General features: G+C 38.5%; 1 protein-coding gene across 2 annotated transcripts in view; it reads left to right on the forward strand.

Annotated features, from left to right (window-relative positions):
- Nucleotides 1-26,760, forward strand: part of LOC118654202 (vascular endothelial growth factor receptor kdr-like) — a 463,598-nt gene that overhangs the window by 341,697 nt on the left and 95,141 nt on the right. For both annotated transcript variants that reach the window (XM_036305522.1, XM_036305523.1), the window contains exon 26: nt 21,057-21,156. In XM_036305522.1, the coding sequence (XP_036161415.1) occupies nt 21,057-21,156 (100 nt within the window). The remainder of the gene's footprint in view (nt 1-21,056; nt 21,157-26,760) is intronic.

Raw genomic sequence — 26,760 nt, forward strand, 5'->3', positions numbered from 1 at the left:
AAGCAATCTACAGATTCAATGCAATACCTATTAAAATACCAATGACATATTTCACAGACCCAGAACAAACTCCAAAAATTTATATGGAACCAAAAAAGGCCCCAAATGGCCACAGCAATCTTGAGAAAGAAGAATAAAGTTGGAGGAATCACAATACCAGTTATACTACAATGCCACTGTACTCAAAAGATCCTGGTACTGGCACAAGAACAGGCATATAGATCAATGGAAGAGAACAGAGAACCCAGAAATTGACCCAAGACACTATGCTCAATTAATATTTGACAAAAGAGGCAAGAGCATACATTGGAGCAGAGACAGGCTCTTCAGTAAATAGTGTTGGGAAAATTGGACAGGTACATGCAAAAAAATGAAACCACCAACTTACATGTACACAAGAATAAACTAAAAGTGGATAAAAGACTTAAATGTAAAATGTTAAACCATAAAAGTCCTAGAAGCAGCAATAGGCACCAAATTCTCAGACATCTCTTGTAGCAATATGTTTACCAATACATCACATAGGACAATGGAAACTAAGGAGAAAATAAACAAATGGGACTACATTAAAATAAAAAGCTTCTGTAGTACAACAGAATCCATCAACAAAATAACAAGAGAGCCCACTGCATGGGAGAACATATTTGCCAATGATACATCTGATAAGGATTAATCTCCAAAATATATAGGGTACTCATACAACTTGACAAAAGAAAGACAAATAATCCAATTTATTTGTTCACTTATTTATTTTTATTTATTATTTATTTTTTTATTGTCTAAAGTTTTACATATGTCTCCTTTTCCTCCAATTGACCACCGCCCGCACCCCCTCCCCCCCCCGCGCAGTCATTCCCACCCTGGGCAAGCCCCCACCGCCCCAGTGTCTGTGTTCATTGGTTATGCTAACATGAATGCATACAAGTCCTTTGGCTGCTCTCTAACCCCCCCCCCCCCCCACACACACACCATTTGTCTCTGGATCTATTCTTGTTCATCAAATTATGTTGATCATTATATCCCACATATGAGTGAGATCATGTGATATTTATCTTTCTCCGACTGGCTTGTTTTACTTAGCATAATGCTCTCCAGTTCCATCCATGCTGTTGCAAATGGTTAAAGTTCTTTCTTTTTTATAGCGGCATAGTATTCCATTGTGTAGATGTACCACAGTTTTCTAATCCATTCATCTGCTGATGGACACTTAGGCTGTTTCCAAATCTTAGCTATTGTAAATTGTGCTGCTATGAACATAGGGGTGCATATATCCTTTCTGATTGGTGTTTCTGTTTTCTTGGGATACAGTCCTATAAGCAACCCAATTTTAAAAAATGGACAAAGGACCTAAATAGACACTTCTCCAAAGTGGACATACAGAAAGCCAAGAGACATATGAAAAAATGTTATAAGTCACTAATCAATGTCCTTTCTTATAAAGGAGACTTTCCTTGGGCCCTAACTGGTGTTGTTCATTGGATAGAGAGTCAGCCCGCATACCAAAGGGTAACAGGTTTGATTCCTGGTCAAGATGTATACCTGGGTTGTGGTTCTATCCCCTGCCCCAGTTGTGGCAAGTGCTGGAGACAACCAATTGATATGTCGCTCTCACATTAATGTTTCTCTCTCTCTCTCTCTTCTCTCTCTCTCTCTCTTCTCCCCTACCCCAGCTCCATTCCTTCAACTCTCTAAAAATCAATGGAAAAAAATATCCTCTGGTGAGGATTAACAACAACAAAGACTTTCCTTGGAATAAACACTTCAGTCATTGAGAAACTGAGGCCAATAGGTAGTTGTAGTCCTTGCATCATTGCAGAATTAAGTCTTTACTCCAAATCATCTAGTTTATTACTCTGCCTTTAGGTAAACTTCCTTTCAATGTGCTTTTTAAAGGAGGTTGCCAGATCCATGCATGTACTCTTCTGGAAACTGTTCAGGATCTGGGAAACCCAACTATCAGGACCCAAACTCAGAACTTATTAAAATCCTCCAAACTTTTGTTTATGAATGTTTCCTCTCATGTCTCAGTGGGTCAGAAATTTGTTGACAAAATCTGTGTTTTTTAAAAAAATAGCTCTCTGATTTCAAGCAGAGGCTGTTTTCAAGTTTAAACTCCTAAGGATAAGATAATCAATATACTTATATAAAAGACACCACATCTATATGATGCATCTTAGCATCCATTCAGATAAAAATGTCACCCTAGGTATCCAATTACAGTCTACAGATTCAGGTAATTTATAATAATGATCCTTAAGGTACCAGCTCCCAATTTCCTATTCCACTAGCTTACATATCTTTATTGGACCTCAATTCACAATCGATGAAATTGAGTTTTTGAGCTACATGGGCTCTGAGTTCCTCTTCATCCAGAAAAACCTGTGATTACAATGCCAAGCTGAGCTTCTAATGAGCTGTTGGTGCCCAAGGTAGTAACACCCCTCTCTAGACCCTGGAAAGCAAGGGAGACAGATTAAATGTGAAAAGTTGCTTCTGGATATGTCATTCTGTGGTACTGTAGGAATGGTTCTTTTGCTTCTGGAATGGATCATATAACTTTTAACCAGATCTAATCTTCTAACACCTGCATTCTTTTATCAAAGCCCTTTTGGCTTCAAGTTTGAACTCTGGCCTTCTGACTATGCTTTGTGATGAGAAGAGCAAATGGCTCTCTGTACCCCCAAGTACAATTCTTTGACTATGGTATTTCAGTCTTACTGATGTGGGCAAAGGCAAGAGTTTCCAAAAAGCTCTGCACCTGGGGTCAAGCCTGAGAAAGAGCACTGTTTGTGAAACTAGAACATAAGGAAAAAACACCCTAACGAGATGCACATATTTTTTCCTTATATGTCAAATTCAACAGCAAATATATATTAAATGCCTATTATATGTTAGACTCTATCCTTTGAACTAAGGATACCTTTCTGTGATCAAAACTGATAAAAATACCTGCTTTTAAGGAGCTTGTATTCTACCATGGAATCTTTATATTAATTAAATAATTAATATAATATTTAGCTAAGACAGTGGTCGACAAACTGCAGCTTGTGAGCCACATGCGGCTCTTTGGCCCCTTGAGTGTGCCTCTTCCACAAAATACCACATGCGGTATTTTAAATATGAGCGAAGCTTTTCTCAACAGGTTTCAGGAGTTCAGAAACAGCAAAGTGACGTTAGCCTTTGTTAAAAAACCTCTCAGTGCTACTGTAACAGAAATAAATTTTTCTCCCTTTAATATTGACATTGGCAACTTTGAAATGCAATTGCTGGATTTAAAAAACAAAGAACTGTGGAGCTTGAAATTTGAATGTTTTTGTGCTGATATAGAAATATTGGAGAAAAACAAATGTGAACTTAATTCACAGGACAAGTGGTCTGCTTTGAAAGACCTGGAGAAGGAAGATATGTTGATTTTTAACACCCGGAATAGTATTCCTGACACATATAATCAACTGAAAAAACTAGCATTTGCTCTTCTTTCCTTATTGGGGTCTACATATTTATGCAAACAATCATTTTCAAGCATGAACCTTATCAAGAGTAAATTGAGAAGTCGTCTTACCGATGAGAACCTGGAATCATGCCTAAAATTAAAAACAACAACATACAAACCTGACTTACCCAAACTTTCCAAGGAGATGCAAGGCCATTGTGCACATTAGTGTTTGTCAGTCATTGTCATGATTTAATTTTATGGATATTGTAAGGTAAATTGTAAGGAATTTAATTTTATCAATAAATAGTATCGTTATTAAGTATGATATCAAGTTTTATTCAACGTACCTATAGTTTAACTAAGACTTAAAACTTTCAGTAAAGTTTATTAAGTTAATTTTAGGGAATGTTGTGGAGTGAAAGAAGATGTAGTGTTGAGGATTGAGAATGGTATGTTGAGATGGTTTGGACATATAGAGAGGATGAATGAAAGGAGATAGACGAAACAAGTATACAAGACGAGTGTGGATGGGAGAGTTGGAAGGGGTCGACCTCAGCAAATGTACCTCAATCAGATTGAGGACGTTTTTAGCAAAGGCCAGCTTAGGAGTACCCTAATTAAGTCAATAACAATATACCTACCTATATAGTATAAGTTTAAAAAATTTGGCTCTCAAAAGAAATTTCAATCGTTGTACTGTTGATATTTGGCTCTGTTGACTAATGAGTTTGCTGACCACTGAGCTAGGAGAATAGAGGGTGATAGGGGAATATTATTTCAGAGAATGGCAAAGAAGGTTTCTCAGACAGAGTGACATTTGAGCAAAGATTAGAAGAAAGTGTGGTGGCTAGCCAATTGGCCATCTGGAAAGAGACCATTCCAGGAATAGGGAAGAGTCAATCCAAAGGCCCTAAGGCTAAAACATGTTTCACGTGTAGAGAAGAACAGTGAGATGGCCATTACAGCTGGAAGGCAATAGGTCAGTGGTTCTCAACCTTGGCTGCACATTAGAATCACCTGGGAATCTTTTCTTTTTTAATATATTTTTTATTGATTAAGACATTACATATGTGTCCTTATCCCCACGTTACCCCCTACCCCCCCCTCCCCGCTCATGCCCTCACCCCCCTGTTGTCCATGTCCGTTGGTTAGGCCTATATGCTTGCATATAAGTCCTTTGGTTGATCTTTCCTCCTTACCCCCACCCTCCCCTACCTTCCCTCCAAGGCCCGACAGTCCAATCAATGCCTCTCCGTCTCTGGATCAGTCCTTGTTCATCAGTTTATGTTGTTCATTATATTCCACAAATGAGTGAGATCATGTGGTGTTTATCCTTCTCTGACTGGCTTATTTCACTTAGCACAATGCTCTCCAGTTCCATCCATGCTGTGGTAAATGGTAAGAGTTCCTTTTTCTTCTTCCTCTTCTTAAAGAATACCTTTCAGCATTTCATATAATGCTGGTTTGGTGGTGATGAACTCCTTTAGCTTTTTCTTATCTGTGAAGCTCTTTATCTGACCTTCAATTCTGAAGGATAGCTTTGCTGGATAAAGTAATCTCGGTTGTAGGTTCTTGCTATTCATCACTTTGAATATGTCTTGCCACTCTCTTCTGGCCTGCATGGTTTCTGTTGAGAAATCAGCTGACAGTCGTATGGGTACTACCTTGTAGGTAACTGAGTTTCTTTCTCTTGCTGCTTTTAAGATTCTCTCTTTGTCTTTTGCTCTTGGCATTTTAATTATGATGTGTCTTGGTGTGGTCCTCTTTGGATTCCTTTTGTTTGGGGTTCTCTGTGCTTCCTGGACTTGTAAGTCTATTTCTTTCACCAGGTAGGGGAAGTTTTCTGTCATTATTTCTTCAAATAGGTTTTCAATATATTGCCCTCTCTCTTCTTCTGGTACCCCTATAATTCTGATGTTGGTACGCTTGAAGTTGTCCCATAGGCTCCTTACACTATCTTCATATTTTTGGAGTCTTTTTTCTTTTTTCTTTTTCGGTTGGGTATTTTTTGTTTCTTCGTATTTCAAATCTTTGACTTGATTCTTGGGATCCTCTTGTCTGCTGTTGGATCTCTGTATATTATTCTTTATTTCAGTCAATGTATGCTTAATTTCTAGTTGGTCTTTTTTCATATCCTCCAGGGTCTCACTAAATTTATCGGCGGTTTCCTTAAAATTCTTGAAAAACCTTATAAACATGGCCTTGAACTCTATATCCAGTCATTTTCTTTCCTCCATTTCTGTCATTTGTGACCTGTTTCTTTGTCTCCACATTTTTTATGCTTCCCTTTGTTGATAGAGTGGCTTTGTGTGCTAGGTGTCCTGTAGGGCCCAGTGGCTCAGCCTCCCCAGTTACCTGAGGTGGACACTCTTGGTGCACCCCCTTGTGGGCTTTGTGCACAGTCTTGTTGTAGTTATGCCTTGATTGCTGTTGGTATCACTGGGAGGAATTGACCTCCAGGCCAATTGGCAGTGAGAATCAGCTGTGTCTGCAGTGGGAGAACTTCTGTGCTGAAGACACCCTTCTGGGGCAAGACTTGCTTCAGTGGGACTTTGGTGCTCACTGAGTCTGCCCCCTGAGTGTGTCCCTTATGGATCTGAGGAGTTGTAATCTGGATGGTCCCACTCTGACCACTGGGTACACTGACTCTTGGATCTAAGGAGGTGCTAATTTAGCCTCTGCCTGAGGTTACCCAGCAGGAGCTAAGAAGAGAACTGCAGATTCCCCTTCCTTTTTTGGAGTTTGGAGGTGCCCAGATGAGGCCCAACTGTGAAGCAATGCAAGCTGATGTGGGGCCTTGGGCCTCCTCTTGGAAGTTCTGGGTCTGTCTGGCCCAGCTGCACTTTGTTAGGTAATTTTCAGGTTGCAAAGGGCCAGGGCATTCATATGCAAAAGCCTCTGCCTCAGCCTGGGTGGGGCGGGGTCTCAGGGAATCAAAGGGAAGAGCAAGCAGCTATGGTGGATCGTCAGCCCTGCCCTAAGGGGCCACGAGTCTTAGTGTCCCCGTAATTGCTGCAAGCACCTCTGAGGGAAAGCCGCCCTCAAGTTCCGAGTTATGCCTGCTGCCAGACAGTCCAGTTTCTTTCCGTATGAGTCCTGGGTCCCCAGAGACTTCCCAGAACCAGAGTTCAGAGCAGTTGGGAGCTTGTGACTCCCTCCTGATTCAAAAAGACAGCCATGTCCTCAGGTGCCAGCCCCTTTCCACACGTGCTTGAGCCTCCGTACCTCTGCACTTTACTTCCGCACCTCCTCTGAGTCTACGTGTGCTTTTCTTTTTTCTTCTAGTTGTAGAATTTCCACTCAGCCAGCCTTCCTGTAGTTCTGGATGATGTCCGTTTTGTCTTTTCATTGTATTTTTGAAGTTGTTGTGGGAGGCAGCAATTTCCGGTTTTTACCTATGCCGCCATCTTGGTTTCTCACCTGGGAATCTTTTTAAAATCCTGATTTCTGGGCCTCATCCTCCGGAAATTCTTTTTCTTTGTTATGGGATGGGGCCACAATATTAGTAACAAAGAAACAATTTCCAGAGGATGAGGCCCAGAAATCAGGATTTTAAAAAGATTCTCAGGTGATTCTAATGTGCAGCCAAGGTTGAGAACCACTGCACTAGGTGAAGGGGAAAGTGATAGATGATGAGGATAGATAGGTAGCAAAGAAAAATTTCATGTGGTGCCTTATAGGCCATGTTAAGGACTTTGGATAGAGATGAAACAGAGACATATTGCCAAAGAAATTTACATGGATAAATATGACATCTGACTTCAAGTCAGACATGAGTTTAAATCTCAGTGTCACTTCTCATTTGCTGTACCATTTCTTCAGGTCACTACTCCAATGTGGGTTCTAACTTCCTCATCTAAAAATCGTGTTAATTTATATATTACAAAGTTGTTATGTTAAAGTACTATTTGAACTATAAAGTGCCATACGAATGTTCAGTGTATTCTGCAAAGAGTTGGAATTTCACTCTCTTGAATCATATATTTTTTAATTCAGCTGGTAACACTCCAAGATGAATGGCTAAAATTATATCTAATGTCTGAATAAAAACATAAGAAAGCCAAATACTAGACCATTCATGAAAAAAATACATTTCTTCTTATAGTGTATGTGCAAATTCTTATTTGTATGTACATTGTGCTAACTATATGTGGTTTTTTATTATTTTAGTGGTATAATACCATAATAGATGGAAGTTATTGCAAAACTCATAACTGGCTTAGGAAGAGAGTGAAAGAAGGCTCACAAGATTGCATCTTCACACAGGTCCTGAAAGTTGAAACTAGCTGGAGGGGAAGGATAGGCCAGTTTATAGGGTTTGAAGGACTTGCTCCTTCACAATGGCATCACAGAAGGTTCAGTGATACATCTTTGCTAATCCTTATTCAGCCTAGAGTGTTGAATCAGGCTAAAACCCTAGGTTGTAAGAAATTCCTAGGAGGACAGAAAGAGTTTTGAAACAGAAAAATATTTAATTTGAGTTGATTTATGGTTTGCCTTACCTGTGACCAGCTATCAGGTCTAAGATGGTGTCTTAATGTATCCAAGAGACAGGTTGCTGGGAGAGAAAGCGACCAAGCAAGGCACCTCCAAAGCATGGTCAAAACCTGAGACATAAGTAGCCACAATATCATGTTAAGGTATTCCTTCCAATAGCTATGATCGATTCTGGCCTTGAAAGGGGCATTGGGGGTGTTCTACATAGATGCTGACTCACATATGCCACTTAGAGATGGAAAGCTGTTTAACTGACACTTCTCACCTAATAACAGGTTTTTTTCTAGAAGAACTAGGGATGATGCTCCTGTTTTCTTTTCATGAAGTCATGCCACCCACATCTTCCTCTACCTCTCATCGCTTTTCCTCTACTACCAAACATGACAAGGGTCATGTGTAGAAAAAGGTGGTTCTAGAGCCGTATCTGCCCCCTAGTATACTTTACTGGTGGATACAGGTGCTCTTTCTGAACCTAGATTAACAGAAAATTTGCAGATGGTACTAGAAGTATACCAGACTCCATGGATGGGCTCTCATGTTGAGCCCTTTGGTGAATTCTATCTCATTGTAGATCTCAGAGTACCATCATGGTGGCCTGTACAGTAGGTACTCAAAAAACATAGGCTGTTTGTGGAAAGGACAAATCACAGCTTGAAATTCCCATTTTGAAACTAAGCACTAGCTTCCCAGACTGCATTCATACCCACTGACTGAATTTGTATCCACCAAATGAACAACACCTTAGCCAAGATCCCAGTGCCAAGGTTTTGTCCCAAAACAGAGATCAGAGTTAGGATCACTTTTGATTCAGTAGAGGTAACAGACAACTACAACTTTGGTAAGTGAAATATGCTGCTTAAAGGTCAATCCCAACTGTGTTTGTTCTTGTATATTTTGATCATTCAATCCCCAATACTTTTCACAGCCTCTATTCTTCATCCTAGAGCTAGGAACAACAATTTACTATTATGAAAACCCAGGCAATAGATTTAACATTCCTAATGTCACTTTCAATGATAAAGGCTTAAATTCTGACATCATAATAAAGTAAAACCAGGTTCATACTAACTTAGCCTCTATTAGCATCATCATAAACCATTGATTTTTAAAAATTTAAATTCTTTATTGTTTAAAGTATAACATGAGTCTCCTTTTTCACCAGTTGACCTCTCCCCGGCCACCCCCACCCCCCAGAACATGCCCTCACCCCCCTACTGTCTGTGTCCATTGGTTATGCTCATATGCATGCATGCAAGTCCTTTGGTTGATCTCTTACGCCCTCACCCCCCACTTTCCCTCATAGGTTGGGACAGTCTTCTTCTATAACTCTGGCTCTGTTTTTGTTCATCAGTTTATGTTGTTCATTATATTCCACAAATGAGTGAGATCATGTGATATTTATCTTTCTTTGGCTTATTTTGCTTAACATAATGCCCTCCAGTCCATTTATGCTGTTGCAAATGGTAAGAATTTCTTCTTTTTTACAGCAGTGTAGTATTCCATTGTGTAGATGTACCACGGTTTTCTAATCCACTCATCAGCTGATGAGCACTTAGGCGGTTTCCAAATCTTAACTATTGTAAATTGTGCTGCTATGAACATAGGGGTGCATAAATCCTTTCTTATTGGTATTTCTGTTTTCTTGGGATATATTCCTAGAAGTGGGATTACTGGGTCAAATGGAAATTCCATTTTTAATTTTTTTCAGGAAACTCCATACTGTTTTTCCACAGTGGCTGCACCAGTCTGCATTCCCACCAGCAGTGTAAGAGGGATCCTTTTTCTCCACATCCTTTCCAGCACTTGTCATTTATTGATTTGTTGATGATTGCCATTCTGACAGGTGTGAGATGGAACATCATTGTTGTTTTGATTTGCATCTCTCAGATTGATGAGTGACTTTGAGCATGTTTTCATATGTCTCTTAGCCTTCTGTATGTCTTCTTTCAAAAAGTGTCTAAGTTTTTTGCCCATTTTTTTATTGAATTGTTTATCTTCCTTTGGTTAAGGTGTATGAGTTCCCTATAAATTTTGGAGATTAAACCCTTATCAGATGTAACATTTGCAAATACTAGTATGTTCCCCCAAGCAGTAGGCTCTCTTGTTGTTTTGTTGATGGTTTCTTTTGTAATGCAGAAGCTTTTTATTTTTATGTAGTCCCATTTGTTTATTTTCTCCTTAGTTTCCCTTGTCCTAGGAGATGTGTCCATATATGTCTTATATTTTGCTGCCTATGGATTCTTCTAAGATTTGTATGGTTTCTGGTTGTACCTTTAAGTCTTTTACCCATTTTGATTTTATTTTCATGTATGGTGTAAGTTGGTGGTCTAGTTTCATTTTTTTGTATGTACCTGTCCAACTTTCCCAACACCATTTATTGAGGAGACTGTCTTGACTCCATTGTATGCTCTTGACTCCTTTATCAAACATTAATTGAATATAATGGCTTGGGTTGATTTCTGTATTCTCTGTTCTGTTTCATTGGTCTATATGTTTGTTCTTGTTTCAGTACCAGGCAGTTTTGAGAATAGTGGCTTTGTAATACAGCTTGATATTTGGTATTGTGATCCCTCCAACTTTGTTCTTCTTTCTCAGGATTGCTGAGGCTATTTGGGGTCTTTTTTATTCCAGATGAATTTTTGGAGAGTTTTCTCTAGGTCTGTGAAATATGCCTTTGATACTTTAATTGGGATTGCATCTAATCTATAGATTACTTTCAGTAGTATGGACATTTTAATGATGTTGTTTCTACCAACCCATGAACATGGTATATTCTTCCACTTGTGTATATCTTCCTCTATCTCATTTTTCAGCATCCGGTAGTTTTCCAAGTACAGGTCTTTTATCTCCTTAGTTAAGTGTATTCTTAGGTATCTTAATTTTTTTGTTGCAGTGGTAAATGCTATTTTAGTTTCTATTTCTGTGAGTTCTTTATTGGTTTATAAAAATGTCATAGGTTATGGGTGTTAATTTTGTATCCTGTTTCATTGCTGAATTCATTTATTAAATCTATTTTTGTTTGTTATTTTTTTAAAATATATTTTATTGATTTTTTTTTTTACAGAGAGGAAGGGAGAGAGATAGAGAGCTAGAAACATCGATGAGAAACATCGATCAGCTGCCTCCTGCACATCTCCCACTGGGGATGTGCCCGCAACCCAGGTACATGCCCTTGACTGGAATCGAACCTGGGACCTTTCAGCCCGCAGGCCAACGCTCTATCCACTGAGCCAAACCAGTTTCGGCAAATCTAGTTTTTTTTAATGGAGATTTTAGGAATTTCTATGTACAATATCCTGTAAACTGCAAATAATATCAGTTTTACTTTTTCTTTTCCAATTTGGATGCCTTTTATTTCTTTTTCTTGTCTGACTACTATGGCTAGCACTTCCAATACTATGTCAAACATGAGTGGTGAAAGTGGGCATCCTGTCTTGTTCCTGTTCTTAGGGGAAATGATTTTAGTATTTGCCTATTGAATATGATGTTGGCTATAGGTTTGTCATATAAGGCTTTTATTATGTTGAGTTATGATCCCTTTATTCCAACTTTGCTGCGAGTTTTTTTTTTAATAAAAAAAAAAAGGGTGTTGGATTTTGTGGAATGCTTTTTCTGCATCAATTGATATTATCATGTGGTTTTTGTCTTTCAATTTGTTTATGTGATGTATTACATTTACTGATTTGCAGATATTGTACCAACCTTGCATCTCCAGAATAAATCTCACATGGTCATGTTATATGATCTTTTTAATGTATTTCTGGATGCAATTTGCTAATATTTAGTTGAGGAGTTTAGCATCTATGTTCATCAGGGATATTGGCCTGTAATTTTCACTGTAGTGTCTTTATCTTATATTAAAATTAGGTAATACTGGCTTCATGGAAAGAGCTTGGAAATGTTCCTTCCTTTTGAATTTTTTTGAATAGTCTGATGAGGATTGGTGTTAGTGTTTGGTAAAATTCCCATGTGAAGTCATCCAGAGCAGGGCTTTTATTTTCTGGAAGTTTATTTTTTTTATTACTGTTTCAAATTTATTGGTAGTTATAGGCCTATTCAAGTTTTCTGATTCTTCCTGATTGAGTTTTGGAAGATTGTATTTTTCTAGGAATATGTATATCATGTCTAGGTTGTCCAGTTTGTTTGAATAGATTTGTACATAGTATTTCCCCCCCAATCCTTTGTATTTCTGTGGGGTCGGTTGTTACTTCACCTCTTTCATTTCTGATTTTATTTGGGTACATTCACTTTGTTTTTTGGTGACCCTGGCTAGAGGTTAATCAATCTTATTTATCCTTTCAAAGAACCAGCTCTTAGTTCTATTAATCTTTGGTATTTATTTTTGGTGGTGGTCGGGGGGGGGGGCTCTATGTCATTTATTTCCACTCAGGTCTTTATTATTCCCTTCTGTCTACTTACTCTCGGCTCTTCTTGTTGCTATATTTTTAGTTTCTAAAGTTGTAAGGTTAGATAACCTATTACCAGTTTTTGTTGTTTTTTTGAGGTAGGCCTGTAGTGTTAAAAATTTCACTCTCAGGACTGCTTTCATTGTTTCCTCAGATTTTGGATTTTTGTGTTTTCATTGTCATTTTTTTCCAATATGTTTTTTATTTCTTTTTTATATCTCTTTGGTAACCCTATCATTGTTTAATAGCATTCTATTTAGCCTCCAAGTGTTTGATTTTTTATTGTTTTTATTGTAGTTGATTTCTAATTTTATGCCATTGTGATCTGAGAAAATGCTTGATATGATTCAATCTTCTTGAATTTGTAGAGACTTCATCTGTGTCCTAATATGTGGTCTATTTTCAAAAATGTTCCATGAGCACTTGAGAATAATGTACATTCCTTAGCTTTGGGGTAAAATGTTCTGAAGATGTCAAGTTATTCTATCTGATCTAGTGAATCATTTAGGATTGCTGTTTCTTTACTGATTTTTTGTCTAGAGCAGTGGTTCTCAACCTTCTGGCCCTTTAAATACAGTTCCTCATGTTGTGACCCCAACCATAAAATTATTATCGTTGCTACTTCATAACTGTAATTTTGCTACTGTTATGAATCATAATGTAAATATCTGATATGCAGGATGGTCTTAGGCGACCCCTGTGAAAGGGTCGTTCAACCGCCAAAGGGGTCTCGACCCACAGGTTGAGAACCGCTGGTCTAGAGGGTTTATCCAGTGATGTCAGTGGAGTATTAAAGTCCCCTACTATGATTTTATTGCCTTCTATCTCTCCTTGGATATCTTCCAGAAGATTTTTATGTATTTGGGTGCTCCTGTATTGGGTGCATATATGTTTTCTAGAATTGTATCTTCTTGTTGAATCAATCCCTTTTGTATTATGAAGTGGCCCTCCTTATCACTTGTTATGGCCTTCACTTTGAGGTCAATTTTGTCAGATATAACTATTGCTACCCCTGAATTTGTTTCATTTCCATTTGCCTGATTTTTTTTTCCCATCCCTTCACTTTCAGTCTGTGTGAGTCATTTGTTCTAAGGTTGGTCTCCTTTAGACAGCACATATATAGGTCATGTTTTCTTATCCATTCAGCCACCCTATGTTTTTTTATTGGAGCATTTAATCCATTACATTTAACATTATTATTGACTAGAGAGGCCCATGCATGAAATTTGTGCAAGGGTGTGTGTGTGTGTCCCTCAGCCCAGCCTGCACCCTCTCTAATCTGCGACCCCTCGAGGGATCAGGCCTAAACGGGCAGTCGGACATCCCTCTCACAATCCAGGACTGCTGGCTCCAACCTGCTTGCCTGCCTGCCTGATTGCCCCTAACCGCTTCTGCATGCCAACCTGATCACCCCCTAACCACTCCCCTGCCAGCCTGATCAATGCCTAACTGCTCCCCTGCCAGCCTGGTTTCCCCCAACGGCTCTCCCCTCAAGGCCTGGTCCCCCCCAACTGCCCTCCCCTCCAAGCCTGGACCCCCACAACTTCCTTCCCCTGCAGGCCTAGTTGCTCCCAACTTCCCCCCCACTGCAGGCATGGTTAACTGCCCTCCCCTGCTGGCCTGATTGCCCCCTGCTGCCTTCCCCTGCAGGCCTGGTTCCCCCCAAATGCCCTCCCTTGAAGGCCTGTTTGCCCCCAACTCCCCTCTCCTGCAGGCCTGGTCCCCCCAACTGCCCTCCCCTGCAGGCCTGGTTCCCCCAACTGCCCTCCCCTGCCGGCCATCTTGTGGTGGCCATCTTGTGACCACATGGGGGTGGCCATCTTGTGTGTTGGCGTGATGGTAAATTTGCATATTACCTCTTTATTATATAGGATAAGTACTTGTTTGTTGCAATTCTTATTCTTTATGCCTGTGTTCCTACCTCCCTTTATATTTCTTCTTTTTACAACAGTCCCTTTAGCATTTCTTGCATTGCTGGCATTGCTGGTAATAAACCTCCTTACCCTTTTTTTCTATGATGCTCCTAATTTCACCTTCAATTTTGAATGATAGCCTTGCTGGATAGAGTATTCTTGGATTCAGCCCCTTGCTTTGCATTACTTTGTATACTTCATTCCATTCTCTTCTGGCCTGATGTGTTTCTTTTGAGAAACACATCAAGTTGATGCAAGAACCCTTTCTGTCTCTCTGTGGCAGCCCTTAATATTCCTACTTTGTCGTTGATCTTTGCCAATTTAATGATGATGTGTCTTGGTGTTGGTCTTTTGGGGTTCATCTTGTTTGGGACTCTGTGTGCTTCTTGGACTTTTGTGAGTTGTTTTTCCCAAATCAGGGAAGTTTTCTGTCATTATTTCTTCAAACAATTTTTGTATTCCTTGCTCAGCTTCCTCTCCTTCTGGCATGCATATTATGTGGATATTGTTTGATTTAGTGTTGTCTTAGAGTTCCCTTAGACTCTCTTCCTTCTTTTTAATATTTTTTTCCAGTTGCTGCTCTGCTTGGATATTTTTTTCTACCTTGTCTTCTAACTCGCTGATTCAGTCCTCAGCTTCTTCTAGTCTACTGTTTAAACCTTCCATTGTGTTCTTTATTTCAGTTATGTCATTCTTCATTTCCTCTTGGTTCTTACACATGTTGGTGAATTTCCTATCCTGCCATCTGATCATCCTTATAACCATTACTCTGAATTCTTTCTCTGACAAATTGCCTCTATTTCATTTAGTTCCTTTTGTGGTGATTCCTCATTTTCTTTCATTTGGAGATTATTTCTTTGTCTCACCATTTTTGCAGTCCCTTATGTTTCTATGTATTAGATCAAACTGATATGCCATCCATATTTTTTGAATCGGTTTTATGGAGTAGATGATTTGTGGGTTCTAGTGGTGCAGTATCTCAGGTATCCTGGGCTGGGAGTGCTAAGGAGGCACCCTACTTGAAATATTTGGGTCTCCTGATGTAGATGTGTCTTGAATGTTATTGTCCCATCCGTGGATGGAGTATTCCTTCAGGGTGTCTGATTCTGTGGCTTGCTCCCTACCACACCATGCCAAATATTGTGGAGGTGCTGACTGAACAACACAAAATACAATACAACGCAACATGGCAAAATAGGAACAGAACACAAATGTACACAAGATACCTATAACCTCAATAAAAATGACCACCATAGAAAAGAGAATTAGGAGAGAGAAATGAGCAAAACTAATAGCAATAAAAGAAAAGGAAAGAGAGAGAAAAAGAAAGAAAAGAAACAATATGGGGAAAAAAACACAACAAAACAAAAAATTAAACCAAAAAGCACAAATGAAAAACACACAGAAAAGGGGAGGCAGAATCTGTAGAGGCTGATCTTAAATACAGAAAATAAGGTTAAGGAATTGGATGAATAGGGGAAGGACCACAGTTTAGTATAGAGGAGGGAGAAAAAGAATGAGTGGAACAGAAGAAAAAATTAAAATTAATTAATTAATTAGTCAATTGAATTTTTGAAAAGGAGAGAGCAGATAGGCCTGAATTTATGAAGTGAAACTAATTAAAAAATTAGGAAAAGAAAAGAACAAGAGAGGAGGGAGAAAAATTCAGGGTGCTTGTTGGGGTGCAGCCTTTTATAGCTATGGTCTTAGGTCTATATTCCCTGGGTGTCAGTTGCCCTGTGGGTTTTCCTTTTGTCAGTTGGGTGTTATGCCTGTCACCAAGAGATGTGGCTTTGGTGCAATGAAGCTTCCACCTCACCCTCTTGGCCCGGTGGCCGGAGGGGCCTCTCCCACCCAGATACTTGTTCTTACCATTCTCCAGGCATCCTCTGCTCTTATTGATAATTGTCTCCTCAGCTGTGTCTAATTTGTTCATTCCGGGTGGATGGTCTCCTATTTAGTTGCTTTCCGGTCTGTCCCTGAAATGAGGTACATGACACTTCTGCCTATTTGGCCACCATTTTCTTCTCCTATTTGTTAACTTTTTAATTACAGCCATTCTGACAGGTGTGAGGTATTGTCTCATTATGGTTTTGATTTGCATTTTTATGATGATTAGTGATGTACATAATTTAGATTTTGGTTGAGCATCTGCATGTCTACTTTGGAGAAATATCTCTTCAGGTCATTTTCCCATTTTTGTTTTTGTTTGTTTTTATATGTTGAGCTGTATGAGTTTTTTATATATTTGGGATCCAATTTGTTTATTTTTGCTTTTTATTCAGCCTTACCTAGGTATATCTATCCAAATAAAACATTTCTAAGACCAACATCAAAGAGTTTACTGCCTATGTTTTTTGTAGGAGTTTTAAGGTTTCATGTCTTACATTCAGTTTTTAATCCATTTGAGTTTATTTTTTATATAGTGTAAGAAAATGGTGCAGATACATTTTTTTTTTGCATGTATCTACCCAGATTTCCAAGCATCATTTATTGAAGAGACTGTTATTTCCCCATTGTATATTCTTGCCTCCCTTGTCAGATTATTTGGCCATATAAGCATGAGTTTATTTCTGGTCTTTGTTAGCTTTCATACACTGTTGGTTGGAGTGTAAAATGGTGCAACCACGATGGAAAACTGTATGGAAGTTCCTCAAAAAATTGAAACTATAACTATCATATGACCCAGCAATTCCATTTCTGGACATTTATGTGATAAAAATGAAAACACACTCTGTTCCATTTATCTATGTGTCTGTTTTTTATCCCAGTACATTGTTTATATTATTATATATTTTCAGTATAGTTTGTAATTAGGTACTGTGATGCCTTAAGCTTTGTTCTTCATTCTCAAGATTATTTTGGCTATTTGGTGACTTCTGTGGTTCCATAAAAATTTAGTATTATTTCTTCTATTTCTGACAAGTAATTCATTGGCATTGTGATAGGTATTGTGTTGACTCTATAGATTTCTTTGGGGAGTATGGAAATTTTAACAATACTCATCCTCAAATACATGAGCACAATATATCCTTCCATTTATATGTGTCCTCTTCAATTTCTTTTAGTTTTTACAGTACAGGTCTATCATCTCCTTGCTTAAATTTATACCTAGGTATTTAATTCTTTGTATATAATGATAAATGATATAGTTTTCTTAATTTCTCATTATGATAGCTCAGTGTTAGTGTGTAGAATTGCAACATATATTTGAACATTAACTTTGTATTTGCAACTTTGCTGAATTCATGCGTTAGTTGTGTTAGTTTTTTGGTCTAGTGTTTAGGATTTTTATATAGTATCATATCATCTGTAAATTGTGAGAGTTTTACTACTTCCTTTCTAATTTGGATGCCTTTTTGTTCTTGTGTAATTTCTGTGGCTAGGATTTCTGATACTATGTTGAATAAAAGTGGTGAAAGAAGGCAGTCTTATTTTGTTCCTGATATTAGTAGGAAAGCTTTCAAGTTTTCACCATTGAGTAAAATGTTAGCTGTTAGTTTGTCATATATGGTCTTTATTATGTTGAGGTATGTTCTTTCTAAACCTAATTTGTTAAGTGTCGTGTCCTTCGCAGTGGGGTTCAGGATCTGAAAGAGGGGCCGGTGCACAAATGAAAATACTATACAAGAAATATGAATTTAGAAAGCATTGGGGGCCAGGTGGAACCTCTTTCTTGAAGAGACACACCAAAATTGGGCCCTGTCTGCTTTTATTTGGTTTAAGATACACATCTTGCCTTCAGTAAAGCACAGCAAACAGGTAGCAGACAGACTGTCTCTAAGGTCAATAAAGATCAGTAAAGATCACTAAGGTCCAGTAAACATTTACTTGGAGGCTGTCAGGTTAGGAAATTTCTTTGAGCCACCACTATCTCAACTTGAACAATCAGTACTTAGCATCAGCCCTGCTAATGCTCAAGATCCATCGGCCTCCCGTGTTCCTTGGTGCACACTCATGACAGTATTGGCAAGTGGTGGCTTCCCACAGTTAAGTAGTTTTTTAAAGTCATGAATGGTTTCTATGTTTTTGTTAATAGTTTCTCTCTCTCTCTCTCTCTCTCATAGTGGTAAGATGTATTGAAGTAAAAACCAAGGACTGTCTTCAGGTGCCTGATGGTCTCATCCATTACCAGGGGTGTTAGCTCGGTCTTGCCCTTGTAATCTTACATTGGTGAATGGAATAAGTCCAGGGCCTGGTGAGAATAAGTGCCCACCAGGAGGGTCAGGATCCAGAACTGTAGCACTATCACCCTTGGCTCTGGTAGTCCAGCATAGTCTCTGCTCATATCTGGTTAGCTTAGTTTCTGTCCCTGGCTGTGCTCCACTGGGATTGCACTTGGCGACCTAGGACCGGGCTTGGAGTCATGCTTGGGCCCACATGGATGCCAGGCCTACACGGTTGCCTGTTGGTTTGCCTGTTCTTGCATGTTCTCTCCTCATAGCAGCCACTACTCCAAGCGTATGTCAGATAGTTTCATTTTATGTATTGTTTTTCTGGTTTTATTTAGTTAACTTTCTGTGTTCTTCTGTAAGATGATTATTTTGAATTATTTGTCAGGCAATTTATAGATCTTCATTTTTAGGGTCAGTTTCTGGAGATTTATTTTGTCCCTTTGGTAGTGTCATATTTTCCTGATTCCTTGTGTTTCTTGTAGCTTTGTTTCAGTACCTGCACTCTTAATAAAATAGACACTGTTTCCATTATTTAAAGACTATCTTTGGCAATCTCTCATTCTTTTTTATGTATGTGCACATTTCTGCCCTCTCACTCCTTCTTGTGAAAAAAGCTTCAGGATTTTGTGCCTTCTCCCAATATTTTAGAGCCATGCTTGATGCTGCAAATTACCCAGCTCTTTCCCCTGGGGCAGTGAACTCATATGCTATGACATTTGGTAGAACCCCACTTTCTGCCCTATCTCCTGAATAAGAAAACTCAGGATTGTGTGCCATTTCTCAATCCCATTGAGCTGTGCTGGGTACTGATAGCTATATTCCTTTTTTTCCCTAGGGCAGTAGGCACAATAGATTCTTATGACATAACATCCAGAGGAAGTTTTTCTAACTTCTAAATTAGTCAGGATACATATCTTAAACAGAAATTTGTTTGTTTCCCTCAACCTAGCAGATCTTTCTAACTTTACAGATGAAATCACAGTTGAAAGTCATGTTTTGCCTTAATAAATTAATGAGAGTTCAACAAGTTTACCCTGGATACCATGTTTTGTATTATTTTGGTCTTCTATCCACCAAGAGTGTGAAACTATGGAAAGGAATTGCATTTTTATGATTATACTTTTAGTATGAATTTGTTGAGGAAGTACACATAACTAAAAGCTAGTCTGAATTGAGGAACTTCTGAAAATAATTTGAACTTTGTAAATTACATCATTGTTTCTATGCTTTATAAACATTTTTATCGCTCTATATGAGACATTAAGTATTCAGGATACAGATAATGACTGATGGCCCCCAATGATATGTAGATCGTTTGCTATACCTCCATTCATCTGGGAGGATCATGATTCACAGGTTAGATGACACATTGTTAAGTTTTTGAGACCTAAAATATTACATCAACAAAATAGTCACCAAATCTGGAAGGAGAATTACAGTGAAGAATAATGCATCACCAGATACCAAGGAAGAGTAACTAAAATTAATAGTGTCTTACAAGTTACCTTGAGTTACGTAACAAATCAGGTTTCTCTTGTTTAACTAACTTCCAGAAAACAGAAAATTGAAAGTAAGGTTGTGCCGTTTTCCTAACAGTAAATTATACATTTTGATAGTTCATCATTTTTTACTAACCTTACCCTGGATTTCATTTTTGTTATTCTGTTTGTTTGTTTTAATTCTAACTTCTAATTTATATTTTAAACAACTGTATGCCATTTTAAACACTTTTGGAAATTTAGGTAGGGTACAAATTACTTATACTAAAAATTTCTTATAGATACTCAAAAATTATTTAAATGAATTTTTAGCAATATTGACACCATCTTGAATCGCAAAGTCCTAGAAAATGTATTTTAGAGTTTTAATAACTATTAAACATAAAGCAAAAATAAGAATCATGACTTTGGAAATGTAGCCTACCCATGCACAGATATAGATGTTTAAAGAGACCTGAGGTTTGATATTTTGTAATCTCTTAATCTACTTTAAACTGTGATTCAAACTTGGGAAATGTGTTTTTTCTTTACCATACAACATTTTTGTGATTAATTTTCCAATTTATCAACATGGAATTTATCCTCAGGCCTTATTTTTCTTTTGGGTCTGGATGCCACAAGACTATAGTTCCCAAGTTGGAGACAGATATCCACACTGGCTGGAAATCTGCTCCCTGTTTTTCTTGAGGCCTGGACTATGTTAGAATATCAGAGGTTAAAGTATAGTATAAAAAAGGCATTCAGAAACTGCAAAAACAGATATATTTGGATTAAAAAATATCACCCATCTTATATTGAAAGTTGGTTTACATTCAAGCAAATAACAGGATAATGCCTGAATATATCATTTAAAAGCATGAAATTATGGCCAACTCAATGGAAATTTATCAGTAGATTTTAAAAACCTTTATCCTAATCTCAAAGCAATTTATATGTGTGGTTTCTGGAATAATCATGTATGGCAATCTCTAAACTGTGAAGTTCGATGGAAGTCTAATGTTACATAGCTATGTAGATCTGGAGCTGTTTGCCCTCCTTAGAATCCTTTTTAGGTTTCTGCCTTTTAAGATTTTGATGGGTTACTTATTTCATGGGAATGAATAAGATATATGTTTTTTCTTATGTCCCAGGTGCCTCACCATACCCAGGAGTGCAAATAGATGAAGAATTCTGTCGTCAGCTCAAAGAGGGGACACGAATGAAATCTCCTGAATATTCCACTCCTGAAATGTAAGTCTTTCTTCAGGCTAAGGGTCATCAGACTAAATTAACTTGGATAAAAGGGTCAAAGTAAGCATTACAGATCATATAACATTGTAAGTAAAATCTTGCTCAATGACAACATACTTCTTTTGCCTTTTTCAAGTATAAAGGCATACCTCAAAGGTATTGCAGGTTTATTTCCAGACTCTTGCAATAAAGGTCACAATGCAGTAATGCAAGTGCAAGTCACACAGGGTTTTTTTTGTTTCTCATTGCATATCCTATATAATAAAAGCCTAATATGCTAAGTGCCTGGTCATCTGGTTGGCCATTCAACCCATCCAAAGCTTAATATGCTAATGATATGCTAAGGATGCTTAACCGCTCACTATGACGTGCACTGACCACCAGGGGGCAGATACTCCAACTGGTAGGTTAGCTTGTTGCTGGGGTCCAGCCTATCTAGACTGAGCGAGACAGGCCGAACATGCCCTGGAGCCCTCCCGCAGTCCCTCCCTGGCTGGCCAACATCCCATGTCCCCCCCAGCCTTGATCATGCACTGGTAGGGTCCCTCGGCCTGGTCTGCACCCTCTTTCAAGCTGGGCTGAGGGACCGCACCCCTGAGTACACGAATTTCATGCACTGGGCTTCTAGTAAGAGGTATATAGTTCATTATTTTTTAATAAGCTTACTCTGGATTTCATTTTTGTTATTCTATTTGTTTTCATTCTAACTTCTAATTTATGTTTTAAACACATGTAAGCCATTTTAAAGACTTGAAAATTTAGGTGGGAATCAAATTAACAAATAAAAGATGAACTATATAAGAGTTATATGCAATGGGAAACTGTAGTTTAAGTGTTATAACGTTATGTCTAAAATGAAGCAAGGTACATACCTTAATGAAAATGTTATAGCTAAAAAATGCTAACCATTATCTGAGCCTTCAGAAAATTATAATCTTTGTGCTGGTGGAGAGTTTTGCCTCAATGTTGATTAAAATGCAATATGTGTGAAGTATAATAAAGCAAAGAACAATAAAATGTAGTATGCCTATCATAATTTAAATATGTTCTAAGAAACTAGAAATATAAAAATCATATGAAGATGCATATACTGACATTTTTCATCAAATTCATAAATTGTGGAAAGTGTTCAACTATTATATATAACCATGTCACTGGTCCCTTCTAACCTTAGATTTTATACTTATATATTTATGTTTTAAAAAATTGAATAAAAATGGCCACCAGAAGCTTGAGTTACAAGAATAGCTTCCCTTAGCCTTTTGGAAGAGATGTGACCACACACATTATACCAAACTGGAGCCAAGTTCTTAGGATCTCTTAATGAATCAATAAGTGAATCTAGAGAATGACATCAGAGGAATGACAGCATGAGAGGTCACCTTGTTATCTCCCTTTGAAGTTTCAACAATTTTAACAGCAATAATTCAACAAAGGATTTCTTGCTCAATGCACAACTAAGTCTGAGATATCTACTCATTGAAATATCTGAGGATGGGCAAGTAGGAGTGAACAAAGGAGGTAGAAAGAGAGAAGAGGTGAGACAGTGCTAGTGATGTGCAGCTTGGAGCTCAAGGTGGGGCTCAGCCCTGAGAGGGGAGAAATCAGGTTGCCACTGGCACTCCCTTCAGCCAGAAGGAGCAAACAGATAGAGTGAACATTCCTGCAGAAGTGGGCAGTACTGCCCGCAGCTGATCCCAGTGATCTGGGCAGGGGCTAAGCACAGAGGTGTGGCCATGGTTGTATGATAATTCCAGACAGATAAACAAAGCCACAGAGCCAGGCTACCCCCACTTATCCTCCTAGATCTCACCTCTGCTCAAGCTCCCAGAGCTAGAAGCAGGCCTCCCAAGAAGCTGTAGCAGTGAGTGTCAGGTTGCAGAGCACATTATCTGCAAACCCAAGAACTGGTACTATGGAAATACTTTTACCCTGAGCAACAGGCACATTGTGCAACTAATCACAGGGTTGGGTGGAAACACGGAAAGGAGGCCTCAGAGGTCAGCTAGCTAGCAACCATTATTTGGAGAGCAAAGCAACAAAGAAAGCAGCCAACTTCCCTCAGCTCACGCCACCCCCACCCTTTGAAGCTGGACTGCTGGCAGCATCTGGCTGCGGGGCACAGCACTTGGATATCACGGATTTGGAAACCTATTTCCCACCACATTCACCTATGTGATTAGTTCCCTGAGTCAGAGGTGACCTGAACACAGGGACAAGCCCATTTTCCACCACCCTGAGGAGACCAGAAAACCCAGAGCAGTGCAAGAGAACTAAAAATGTGTGATTCAGCACCACCTACTGGAAAACAATAGAAAAACGTTTTATCAATTTATAGAGAAATGCCATACATACCTGGTATGTAGATGCCTAGACAGAGTTAGGATCCATCAAATATCATGAACCACCAAAGTAGCAAGACAGCTCAGAAATAAAGTGAAAAATCTCCAGAAAATAAACATGAAAATATGGAAATATCTGATTCAAATGACAGAGAACACTAGATTGCAGTTCTGAAAAAAATCAATGAGATGCAAGAAAACACAGATAAGCAGTTTAATGAACTCAGAAACAATATCAACAAACAAAATGCGTACTTTTCCCAAAGAGATTCAATCTTTAAAAACAAACAAAATAGAAATTCTGGAGATGAAGGATTCAATAAAAGAGATAGAGAATGAACTAGTGAGCAAATGAAATAAGCTGACTAGATGGAGGAAAGAATTAGTGATATAAGAGATAGAAACGATGCAAATGAAAGAAAAGAAAGACTTGACCATAAAAAAATGAAAGAACTCTATGAGAACTATCTGATTCCAACAGAAAGAGCAATATAACATTAATAGGCATACCAGCAGGAGAAGAGGAAGAGAAAGGGACTGAGATCCTATTCAAATAGTTGATGAGAACTTCCAAAACCCATGGAGAAAGAGCTAGGTCCTCAAATCTAAGAAGCAAACAGAACACCTAGTTACTTAAATCCAAAGAGGACATCTCCAAGGCATATTTTATTAAAACTGTTAAAAATTAATAATAAAGATGTATCAAGGCAGCCAGAAAAGAAGAAAGTAACCTTTAAAGGAAATCCCATTTGGTTATCATTAGACTTATCAGCAGAAACTCTACAAACCAGAAGAGAATGCAATCAAATATTCAAATTACTAAAAGAGGAAAATTACCAGCCAAGAATAATATATCTAGAAAAGTTATTCATTAGATATGAAGGAGAAATAAAGACTTTTCCATACAGATAGAAGCTGAAGAAATTTACCACCAGAAGACCTCAATTGCAGGAAATACTCAAGGGGGTTATTATACCTGAAACAAAGAACTAAAGGTCACAACACTCTGAGTAAGATCAACAACAAACTCACAACATAAATATTTTGTGACAAGAAAAACCTAAAAGAGGAAGTAGTAAAGATCTGAATTTGCAAAGAGGATGGAGAGTAGATGCATTCAAAATAAAAATAATTACTATATATATAAAACTTTATTTTTCATAAACCACACACACACATACACACACACACACACACACACACACATACACACACGAAACAAAGGAAAGAAGTATGGAATACCACCAAACTAAACAGACAGAAACACAAAGTTAAGGAACCAATAGGGGCACAGAGCTACCAGAAAACAAAAGATAACATGGCTATTGGAAATCTTTATATTAGTACATCAATAAACACCCTAAATGTGAATGGACTGAATTCACCTATAAAAAGGCACAGAGTCGCAAACTGGATGAAAAAAACAAAACCCAGCCATATTCTGCTTTCAGAAGACACATCTAAACTGCAAAGACAAATATAGGCTCAAAGTGAAAGGGTGGAAAATGATTCCCCAAACAAATGACATCCAGAAAAGCAGGTGTAGCCACTTATATCTGACAAAATAGAGTTTAACAAAACTAACAAGAGAAAATATGGATATTTTATAGTGATAAAGGGAACACTACACCAAGAAGATGTAACACTTCTTAATACATATGCACCCAATCAGGGAGCACCCAAATATATAAAGCAACTACTAACAGAAGTAAAGAGAGAAACTGACAAAAACACAATCAGGGTAGAGGACCCAAATACCCCACTGACAGCTATAGATAATCCAAGCAGAAAGTAAATAAAGAAATATTGACCTTAAATGACACATTAGATCAAATGGACATAATTTACAATCACAAAGCCTTTCATCCCAGAACATCAGGTTATATATTCTTATCCAGTGCACATGGAACATTCTCAAAGACAGACCATATATTGGGACATAAAACTAATATCAACAAATTTAAGACAATTGAAATCATACCATGCATATTATCTAACCACAATGCTTTGAAATTAGAAATCAACTGCAAAAGTAAGTTTAAAAAAACAACAGGAAGCCGAAACCGGTTTGGCTCAGTGGATAGAGCATCAGCCTGCGGACTGAAAGGTCCCAGGTTCGATTCCGGTCAAGGGCATGTACCTGGGTTGCAGGCACATCCCCAGTGGGAGATGTGCTGGAGGCAGCTGATCGATGTTTCTCTCTCATCGATGTTTCTAACTCTCTATCTCTCTCCCTTCCTCTCTGTAAAAAATCAATAAAATATATTTAAAAAAAAAAACAGGAAATATGTGGAGATTAAACAACATGCTCCTGAAAAATGACTAGGTCAAAGAAGAAATAAAGGGTGAGATAAAAATAAAATAGGGATAAAGGTGATCCAAGATGGTGGCTGAGAACATGGATGTTATGCTCATATCCTCCCAGGACTAAACTTGAATTATAACTAAAAATACAGAGCAATCATCCTGAATAACCAACTGAAGACTAGCTGAAGAGAGTTCTTATAAGCAGGGATTTAAAGAAAAAGTCACATCAAGAGTGGTAGGAAGGGCAGAGGTGCAAAAAATGGCTAGCCTGGCTCACACAGGCAGTGGATGAGATTCCAAAGGGATATTTCAGCTGCAAAAGTTCCCCTAAGGAGTGTGAGATTTCAACCCCATACCAGGATCCTCAGCCCAGAGCATCAAAGGCAGGAAGAGGCTCACACATAACATCTATCTGTGAAAATTAGCAGGGATTCTGTTTGCCAGGGAGAAATGGGAGTATCCTAGAGACACAATGCACTCTAAAAGGGATAACACACTAATTTTGTTTGCAGCTACTCACCCTGGGCTCCAGTGGAGGGAGTACAGAGCAGATTAGAGTTGTGTGAAGAGAGACTATTTTGTGGCTCTGGGGAGAAAGCTAAAGAAACAGTTGCTGGTACACCCATGCAGAGTCACTCTCCCAAACCACAGGTGCCATTTTTTGGTGAAATACTCCTCTCTATAGGGCATCAGCCTGAGGGAAAGCAATAGCCCCACCCTTTGAACTCCCACTTCCCCACCCTGCAGAGATTATGCCCTACTGAGGAGTCAGCTGCCTGGCATGGGTGTAGATTTTTGGGGAGAAGCAGGGATGTCAGTGACTGAATTGGGTGGGTTTGGAGTGGAAACTATTCCCCTCATGTTCCTATTAACCTGACTGGTGCCTCCCATTGATGAGGGAGCAACACTCACGAGGTTCCCATAGTTCCACTCTCCAGGATCCTGTGGCCCCATC

The sequence above is a fragment of the Myotis myotis genome, unplaced genomic scaffold (assembly GCF_014108235.1).
Source record: "Myotis myotis isolate mMyoMyo1 unplaced genomic scaffold, mMyoMyo1.p scaffold_m19_p_4, whole genome shotgun sequence".
Classification (NCBI taxonomy): domain Eukaryota; kingdom Metazoa; phylum Chordata; class Mammalia; order Chiroptera; family Vespertilionidae; genus Myotis; species Myotis myotis.